The sequence below is a fragment of the Salvelinus fontinalis genome, chromosome 6 (assembly GCF_029448725.1).
Source record: "Salvelinus fontinalis isolate EN_2023a chromosome 6, ASM2944872v1, whole genome shotgun sequence".
Lineage (NCBI taxonomy): Eukaryota > Metazoa > Chordata > Actinopteri > Salmoniformes > Salmonidae > Salvelinus > Salvelinus fontinalis.
In genome coordinates this window covers 34,546,580-34,557,083 of record NC_074670.1, presented here as the reverse complement: position 1 = coordinate 34,557,083, position 10,504 = coordinate 34,546,580, and the positions used below count along the sequence as shown (strand labels likewise).

The 10,504-nt window shown below is 47.2% G+C and overlaps 1 protein-coding gene across 1 annotated transcript in view; it reads right to left on the bottom strand.

Moving 5' to 3' along the window:
- Nucleotides 1-410: 410 nt before the first annotated feature.
- The window catches only part of LOC129857726 (uncharacterized), a 37,455-nt gene continuing 27,361 nt past the window's right edge, over nucleotides 411-10,504 (bottom strand). Inside the window, exons 8-9 of the mRNA XM_055926239.1 lie at nucleotides 4,498-4,602; nucleotides 411-4,214 (exon numbers count right to left, since the gene is read on the bottom strand). Of these exons, the coding sequence (XP_055782214.1) occupies nucleotides 3,960-4,214; nucleotides 4,498-4,602 (360 nt within the window). The 3' untranslated portion in view covers nucleotides 411-3,959. The remainder of the gene's footprint in view (nucleotides 4,215-4,497; nucleotides 4,603-10,504) is intronic.

The window sequence follows — 10,504 nt, the reverse complement described above, 5'->3', positions numbered from 1 at the left end:
CAGAACTTTTAATCTAAGTATTAATTCTGAATGGCCAATACTTTTTAAGGTACAATTACTAAATAAGAACAAGTCCACAAGGACCTGGCCTGTCCTCTTGTAGATAATTTGTTGTGTTTCTTTTGATGCAGCATTTGTTAAAGAAGTCTAGTTGATTCAAATAGTTAAATAAATCTCATAACAGGTGAGCTCTGCAGACAATTTCAAAGAAAATATTCACATTTTGTTTTGGTCAAACATTTATTTCATTTATATTTATAGCAGTTGTTACAGTTTGTACAATATACACAATGTAGAAAGTATCCAACATGACACATTTCTTTTAGTAACTTTTCTCCAAATATTAGATATGACATATCAGGTGTTGTATGTCAACTTTCCATGAAACTACTGCAAAAATATACACTTTGATATTTTTTATAACCCAATTTCAAAACCAATTTTTATAAATCAATTTCCATATTGTTATGATGGTGAATTATAAATAAGAATACAGCTAAATAATAAAAGGCGTAAAACACATATTACAGTTGTACAGCGTATGACTACATTCACAGATATGAATTACACCTCAATACGTCAGCACAAATATTTCAAACACCTTCTATAGCCCAATATTTTGTATTTTTTTTATAAGTGCATAAATTGTCAATCTGTCCTTCACAATATGCTACGACTAGGTAATAACTGAGTTATTATGCAATATCTGTAAAGAACAGATATTTGCTTTTGTATTGGAGAAAGTCTTTAGCCTGAGTGCCAGTCTGTTTGTGCTATCATGCCAACTCCTTGTCCTGGGCATGTTTGGTTTGTCAATGAGCAATTGAGTGAGCAAAGAGCACAACCAGATCTGAGACCAGGCTAGAAGGTCTTTGCAAGTGCAAAATCAAAGAAAACATTCAAGTCATCATGCAAACCACTGGCGAAAGAAAATAACGGTGTGCCTAAAAAAAGAGAACATTTGTGAAAATGTCATAATTGTAAACTTCAACTTACACAAATCTCAATAAGTATCAACAAGCAGATCATTTATTACCATACTATAAATTAGGTCAGTCATCTATGATCGTAAATAGCTATCATCTTCCGTGTATTATGTTTTACGCATTACTGATTTATAAATGGGTATGATGGTATGGTCGAATAGCTTTCTGTAGCCATATTAATCGTCATATTCTTCAATAATACCCTTTAAACCCATTTGGTTTGGACTCACATAGGGGAATCATTATCACTTAAATTGTCTAAATTTCTCAAAAGCACATATGAGCTCCGTCACGATGTTCATAGTAATGATCGACCAAGGCGCAGGGTACATTGAGTTCCACATCATTTTAATGAAAGTGAAACTTAAGCAAATACAAAAACAAAATAAAGAACAAACGAACCGTGATGACAATGCAGTGCTAAACAGGCAACTACTGTAACGGCTTTCTTCCTGGGATGAAGGAGAGGACCAAAACGCAGCGCGGCTAGTGTTCAACATGATTTAATAAAGAATATAACGTGAACACTACAAGCAACAAAACAATAAATGTGAAAACCGAAAACAGTCCTATCTGGTGCAGAACACAAAGACAGGAAACAATCACCCACAAACCAACAGTGCAAACAGGCTACCTTAATATGGTTCCCAATCAGAGACAATGCAAAACACCTGCCTCTGATTGAGAACCATATTAGGCCAAACAACAAACCCAACATAGAAACACAAAACATAGACTACACCCACCCAGCTCATGTCCTGACCAACTAAACAAAGACTAAACCAAGGAAATAAGGTCAGGAACGTGACAACTACACAGAAACAATATCCCATAACCCACAGGTGGAAAAAAATGCTTCTTAAGTATTATCCCCAATTAGAGACAACGATAGCCAGCTGCCTCTAATTGGGAATCATACCAAAAACCCCAACATAGAAAAAACAACCTGGAACCCCACATAGAAAATATAAACTAGACTAACCCCCCAAGTCACGCCCTGACCTACTCTACCATAGAAAATAAAGGCTTTCTATGGTAAGGACATGACAGTACCCCCTCCAAAGGTGCGGAGTCCGACCACAAAACCTGGGAAAAAAGGGAGGGTTGGGGGGATGTCTAGTGTCGGTGGAGGCTCTGGTGCGGGGCGAGTTACCCGCTCATCCCGCAGATCCGCCAGCATCGGGGGCAGCTCTGGTGCGGGACGGAGAACCCGCTTGGCTCTCGTATCCACCATATTTGGTGGTGGCTCTGGTGCGGGCCGATTTACCATCTCAGGAGGTTCCGGACCGTGGACCATCTCAGGAGGTTCCGGACCGTGGACCGTCGTTGGAGGTTCCGGACTATGGACCGTCGTTGGAGGTTCCGGACTGTGAAATGTCGCCGGAAGCTCTGAAACGTCGCCGGAAGCTCTGGACTGGGAACTGTCGCCGGAAGCTCTGGACTGGGAACTGTCGCCGGAAGCTCTGGACTGGGAACTGTCGCCGGAAGCTCTGGACTGGGAACTGTCGCCGGAAGCTCTGGACTGGGAACTGTCGCCGGAAGCTCTGGACTGGGAACTGTCGCCGGAAGCTCTGGACTGGGAACTGTCGCCGGAAGCTCTGGACTGGGAACTGTCGCCGGAAGCTCTGGACTGGGAACTGTCGCCGGAAGCTCTGGACTGGGAACTGTCGCCGGAAGCTCTGGACTGGGAACTGTCGCCGGAAACTCTGGACTGGGAACTGTCGCCGGAAGCTCTGGACTGGGAACTGTCGCCGGAAGCTCTGGACTGGGAACTGTCGCCGGAAGCTCTGGACTGGGAACTGTCGCTGGAAGCTCAGGACTGTGGAGGCGCCCTGGAGGCCTGATGCGTGGGACCGGTACAGGTGGCACCGGGCTGATGACTCGCACCTCAGGGCGAGTGCGAGGAGGAGGCACAGGACGTACTAGACTGTGGAGGCGCACTGGAGGTCTAGAGCGTAGAGCTGGCACAACCCATCCTGGCTGGATGCTCATTTTCGCACGGCAAGTGCGGGGATCTGGCACCGAGCACACCAGGCTGTGAATGCGCACTGGAGACACAGTGCGTATCATCACATAACTTGGTGCCTGAACGGTCACACGATCCTTTAAACGAGTGCGGGGAGTTGGCTCTGGTCTGAAACCTGGCTCCGCCAACCACCTCGTCTACCCCTCCCAAATATTTTGGGGGGCTGCCTCTCATGCTTGCGTCATGATTGCGAACCCCGGAGTCGTCGTTGATCCTCCTGGTCACGCTGCTTGGTCCTTTGGTGATGGGATATTCCATCACGATGTTCGTAGTAATGATCGGACCAAGGCGCAGCGTACGTTGAGTTCCACATAATTTTAATGAAAGTGAAACTTAAGCAAATACAAAAACAAAATAAAGAACAAACGAACCGGGATGACAATGCAGTGCTAAACAAGCAACTACACAGAAACAATATCCCATAACCCACAGGTGGAAAAAATGCTTCTTAAGTATGATCCCCAATAAGAGACAACGATAGCCAGCTGCCTCTAATTGGGAATCATACCAAAAACCCCAACATAGAAAAAACAACCTGGAACCCCACATAGAAAATATAAACTAGACTAACCCCCCTAGTTACGCCCTGACCTACTCTACCATAGAAAATAAAGGTGTTCTATGGTCAGGACGTGACAAGCCCTCATATACAGTATCTCAATACATCTCATATACAAGCAAACAAACAAACAAACATAAACAGAGTAGGCTAGACCTACAACCAGTATAGTATTCATGTGGAATTGAAACCAGGTTTTGCTGTGCTAACTACTACCGCTGTATATTATTCAAGCAATGGCTCAGTAGGTCAACACATCAGGGTTGTGTTCATTAAGTCACACAACAGGCAATGTTTTTAAACCATTTTGCAACTGACAAGTCAAGGTATTTCCTCCCTCGTTCAATACATTTCTTTCCCGCTTGGTACCTACTAAACACGACCCAGTTTAAACCAGAGAACCAATGCTGAGCAGACAAACCAGCAGAGCAGCAGTAACCAATGCTAAAGGGAAGTGTGGACCCCTCGCGGCAAAAGAAGGAACGTTCAGAGTACCATCCAGCTTGAGGCAGGAGGTCATGGAGGTGTTGCAGCACTCTTGGTGGCATGTATCTGTTGTGGTTGTACACCAGGTGTTTCTTGTGCAGTTGGCATTGCAGCCTCCCATCCAGATCGTTGTTGAACCAGTTGTCATCTTTTTCAGCTGAAAAGAGAAACGTGGATTGAGAATGCATGGAGTTTGATGAGTTTAAGAATGTACGAGATTGGCGAAAGGAAATGCTCTCTTGTCTGAGTGATGTTGTTGTGATCATAACAGATAATCATTCTTGTCGTGGACAAATGTATTTTCCTTCTTTCGTTATGAAATACTTAAAGTGTACATTTGTATCCTACAGCATTTACAGTTCAATGAAGGATGTCTAGTTTGTCTATTATGGGTATAGAATGATGAATAGGATAGGGTAGGGGTGCACTTTTAAGCCTACCTCACAGTAGGGCTGGTTGAGGGGACAAGGCATTGGGTCTTTGGTTATCCAAGTCTTGTAACAGTTCTGCTCTGTGCACATAAACATCTGACACTTCTTAAGTTTCTGCAAATAGATGGATGATGTTAATAAAGACTGTTAAATTCACTGACATTGAGTCATTTGCACACACACACACACACTAGGGATGGACAATTACCGTATAATCGTGTAACTGACGATTATGGATGAAGACAGTCATGAAAATAAAATAACCTTTATAACCGTTTAAAAAAACTAAGTATTCACACCCCTTGACTTTTTCCACATTTTGTTGTGTTACAAAGTGGGATAAAAATGTACGTAATTGTCATTTTTTGTCAACGATCTACACAAAATACTCTGTAATGTAGGAGTGAAAGAAAAATTTGAACAAGACCAAAACATTTACAAAAAATAAAACACGAATGTACAGTATCTTGATAAGATAAGTATTCAACCCCCATAACATGATGCAGCCACCACTATGCTTGAAAATATGGAGAGTGGTACTCAGTAATGTGTTGTATTGAATTTGCCCCAAACATAACACTTTGTATTGAGGACACAAATTTCCACCATAATTTGCAAATAAATTCCTTAAAAATCCTACAATGTGATTTTCTGGATTTTTTTTCTCATTTTGTCTGTCATAGTTGAAGGGTACCTATGATGAAAATTACAGGCCTCTCTCATCTTTTTAAGTGGGAGAACTTGCACAATTGGTGGCTGAGTAAATACTTTTTTGCCCCACTGTATTCATTTAGTGCCTTGTTGCAAACAAGATGCATGTTTTGGAATATTTGTACAGGCTTCCTTCTTTTCACTCTGTCAATTAGGTAAATATTGTGGAGTAACTACAATTAAACTCATGGTGAAATCCCTGAACGGTTTCATTCCTCTCCGGCAACTGAGTTCAGAAGGATGCCTATATCTTTGTAGTGACTGAGTGTATTGATACACCATAATTAATAACTTCACCATGCTCATAGGGCTATTCAATGCCAGATTCTTTTTAAAAATCTATCTATAAACAGGTGATCTTCTTTGCGAAACATCGGAAAACCTCCCTGGTCTTTGGGGTTGAATCTGTGTTTGAAAATCACTGATTCATTAAGGAATCTTACAGATAATTGTACAGTCTTGGCCAAAAGTTTTGAGAATGACGCAAATATTAATTTTCACAAAGTCTGCTGCCTTAATTTGAGTGATGGCAATTTGCATAACTCCAGAATGTTACGAAGAGTGATCAGATGAATTGCAATCAATTGCAAAGTCCTTATTTGCCATGCAAATAAACTGAATCCCCGCAAAACATTTCCACTGCATTTCAGCCCTGCCACAAAAGGACCAGCTGACATCATGTCAGTGATTCTCTCGTTAACACAGGTGTGAGTGAGTGTTGAGTGTTGACGAGGACAAGGCTGGAGATCACTCTGTCATGCTGATTGAGTTCAAATAACAGACTGGAAGCTTCAAAAGGAGGGTGGTGCTTGGAATCAATGTTCTTCTTCTGTCAGACATGTTTACCTGCAAGGAAACACGTGCGGCCATTATTGTTTTGCACAAAAAGGGCTTCACAGGCAAGGATATTGCTGCCAGTAAGATTGCACCTAAATCAACCATTTATCGGATCAAGAACTTCAAGGAGAGCGGTTCAATTGTTGTGAAGAAGGCTTCAGGGCGCCCAAGAAAGTCCAGCAAGTGCCAGGACCATCTCCTAAAGTTGATTCAGCTGCGGGATCGGGGCACCACCAGTACAGAGCTTGCTCAGGAATGGCAGCAGGTAGGTGTGAGTGCATCTGCACGCACAGGGAGGAGAAGACTTTTGGAAGATGGCCTGGTGTCAAGAAGGGCAGCAGAGAAGCCACTTCTCTCCAGGAAAAACATCAGGGACAGACTGATATTCTGCAAAAGGTACAGGGATTGGACTGCTGAGGACTGGGGTAAAGTCATTTTCTCTGATGAATCCCCTTTCTGATTGTTTGGGGCATCCGGAAAAAAAGCTTGTCCAGAGAAGACAAGGTGAGCGCTACCATCAGTCCTGTGTCATGCCAACAGTAAAGCATCCTGAGACTATTCATGTGTGGGGTTGCTTCTCAGCCAAGGGAGTGGGCTCACACAATTTTTTAATATTTGTGTCATTCTCAAAACTTTTGGCCACAACTGTAGTGTCTCCCCCTTTGAAGAGGGGGATGACCGCGGCAGGTTTCCAATCTATGGGAATCTCAGACGATACGAAAGAGTGGTTGAACAGGCTAGTAATAGGGGTTGCAATAATTGCGGAGGAAAATTTTAGAAAGAGAGGGTGCAGATTGTCTAGCCCGGCTGATTTGTAGGGGTCCAAATTTTGCCGCTCTTTCAGAACACCAGCTACCTGGATTTGGGTGAAGGAGAAGTGGGGGAGGTTTGGGCGAGTTGCTGTGGGGAGCGCAGGGCTGTTGACCGGGGTAGGGGTAGCCAGGTGGAAAGCATGGCCAGCCGTGGAAAAATGCTTATTGAAATTCTCAATTATTGTAGATTTATCGGTAGTGACAATGTTTCCTAGCCTCAGTGCAGTGGGCAGCTGGGAGGAGGTGCTCTTATTCTCCATGGACTTTACAGTGTCCCAAAACTTTTTTGAGTTTGTACTACAGGATGCAAATTTCTGTTTGAAAAAGCTAGCCTTAGCTTTCCTAACTGCCTGTGTATATTGGTTCCTAACTTCCCTAAAAGTTGCATATCACGGGGGCTATTCAATGCTAATACAGAACTCCACAGGATGTTTTTGTGCTGGTCAAGGGCAGACAGGTCTGGAGTGAACTAAGGGCTATATCTATTCCTAGTTCTACATTTTTTGAATGGAGCATGTGTCACGATCGTGTGGCGGATTGACGGACCAAAACGCAGCAGTTGGAAAATAAGCCATCTTCTTTTATTATAAAAAAAGATGACGAAAAATAAACACGAAACACTTAATACAAACTATACAAAACAACAAACGATCGTGAAGCTAATAAACGTCGTGCACACACACACAGGCTACAAACGTTCTGACATAGACAATTACTCACAACCAATGAGAGCCTATGGCTACCCTAAATAAGGCTCCCAATCAGAGACAACCGAAATCAGCTGTCTCTAATTGGGAACTCATTCAGGTAACCATAGACTCTCCTAGACAACTAACCATACATAGACAACACTAGACACATGTACTCCACACAAACCCATATCCTATACCCAACAACCCCTTTACCATAAAAACACCCAAAACCAACAAAACACAAACATTCCCCATGTCACACCCTGACCTAACTAAAATAATAAAGAAAACAAAGAATACTAAGGCCAGGGCGTGACATAACCCCCCCCTTAAGGTGCGAACTCCGGGCGCACCATTACACAGTCTAGGGGAGGGTCTGGGTGGGCTTCCCTCCATGGTGGCGGCTCCGGCTCTGGTCGTGGTCCCCACGTCACCACAGTCCCTAACCGCCTCCTTAGCTTCCTCCAGATGACCCCCCTCCACATTAACCACACTGCATTAAGGGGCAGTTCCGGACTAAGGGGCAGTACCAGGGTAAGGGGCAGTACCAGGGTAAGGGGCAGCACCAGGGTAAGGGGCAGTACCAGGGTAAGGGGCAGTACCAGGGTAAGGGGCAGCACCAGGGTAAGGGGCAGTACCAGGGTAAGGGGCAGTACCAGGGTAAGGGGCAGCACCAGGGTAAGGGGCAGCTCCGGACTGAGGAATGGCAGCTCCGGACTGAGGAATGGCAGCTCCGGACTGAGGGACTGCAGCTCCGGACTGAGGGACGGCCCATGGCTGGCTGACGGATCTGGCTGCTCATGGCTGGCTGACGGATCTGGCTGCTCATGGCTAGCTGACGGATCTGGCTGCTCATGGCTAGCTGACGGATCTGGCTGCTCATGGCTAGCTGACGGATCTGGCTGCTCATGGCTAGCTGACGGATCTGGCTGCTCATGGCTGGCTGACGGATCTGGCTGCTCATGGCTGGCTGACGGATCTGGCTGCTCATGGCTGGCTGACGGATCTGGCTGCTCATGGCTGGCTGACGGATCTGGCTGCTCATGGCTAGCTGACGGATCTGGCTGCTCATGGCTAGCTGACGGATCTGGCTGCTCATGGCTAGCTGACGGATCTGGCTGCTCATGGCTAGCTGACGGATCTGGCTGCTCATGGCTAGCTGACGGATCTGGCTGCTCATGGCTAGCTGACGGATCTGGCTGCTCATGGCTAGCTGACGGATCTGGCTGCTCATGGCTAGCTGACGGATCTGGCTGCTCATGGCTAGCTGACGGATCTGGCTGCTCATGGCTAGCTGACGGATCTGGCTGCTCATGGCTAGCTGACGGATCTGGCTGCTCATGGCTGGCTGACGGATCTGGCTGCTCATGGCTAGCTGACGGATCTGGCTGCTCATGGCTAGCTGACGGATCTGGCTGCTCATGGCTGGCTGACGGATCTGGCTGCTCATGGCTGGCTGACGGATCTGGCTGCTCATGGCTGATTGGCGGCTCTGGCAGATCCTGTCTGGTTGGCGGCTCTGGCAGATCCTGTCTGATTGGCGGCTCTGGCAGATCCTGTCTGGTTGGCGGCTCTGGCAGATCCTGTCTGGTTGGCGGCTCTGGCAGATCCTGTCTGGTTGGCGGCTCTGGCAGATCCTGTCTGACGGACGGCTCTGGCAGATCCTGTCTGGCTGGCGGCTCTAGCGGCTCCTGTCTGGCGGACGGCTCAGTAGGCTCATGGCAGACGGGGGGCTTTGCAGGCTCATGGCAGACGGGCGGCTTTGCAGGCTCATTGCAGACGGATGGCTCAGATGGCGCTGGGGAGACGGATGGCTCAGATGGCGCTGGGGAGACGGATGGCTCAGATGGCGCTGGGGAGACGGATGGCTCAGATGGCGCTTGGCAGACGGGCAGTTCAGTCATCGCTGTGCAGACGGCAGACTCCTGCCGGCTGAGGCGCACTGTAGGCCTGGTGCGTGGTGCCGGGACTGGTGGCACCGGGCTGGGGACACGCATCTCAGGGCTAGTGCGGGGAGCAGCAACAGGACGCACAGGACTCTGGGGACACACAGGAGGCTTGATGCGTGGTTTAGGCACTGGTGGTAAAGGGCAGGAGACACGCACCATATAGCTAGTGCGTGGAGGAGGCACTGGTGGTACTGGGTTGGGGCGAGGAGGTGGCGCCGGAAATACCGGACCGTGCAGGCGTACTGGCTCCCTTGAGCGCCGAGCCTGCCCAACCTTACCTGGTTGTATGCTCCCCGTCGCCTGACCAGTGCGGGGAGGTGGAATAACCCGCACCGGCCTATGTAGGCGAACCGGGGACACCATGCGTAAGGCTGGTGCCATGTACGCCGGCCCGAGGAGACGCACTGGTGACCAGATGCGTTGGGCCGGCTTCATGACATACGGCTCAACGCTCAGTCTAGCCCGGCCGATACGTGGAGCTGAAATGTACCGAACCGGGCTATGCACGCGTACAGGAGACACCGTGCGCTCTACTGCGTAACACGGTGTCTGCCCGTACTCTCGCTCTCCACGGTAAGTACAGGGAGTAGGCGCAGGTTTCCTACCTGACTTCGCCACACTCCCTTTAAGGCCCCCCCCAAGAAATTTTTGGGTTGTACTCACGGGTTTCCAGCCTTGTCTCCGTGCTGCCTCCTCATATCGCCTCCTCTCGGCTTTAGCTGCCTCCAGCTCTTCACGAGGAAGGCGATATTCTCCCGGTTGAGCCCACGGCCCCTTACCATCCAGTATCTCCTCCCATGTCCATGAATCCTGTGTAGGTAGGTCCTGTTGCCGCTTTCCATGCCGCTTGGTCCTATAATGGGGAGTAATTCTGTCACGATCGTGTGGCGGATTGACGGACCAAAACGCAGCAGTTGGAAAATAAGCCATCTTCTTTTATTATAAAAAAAGATGACGAAAAATAAACACAAAACACTTGATACAAACTATACAAAACAACAAACGATCGTGAAGC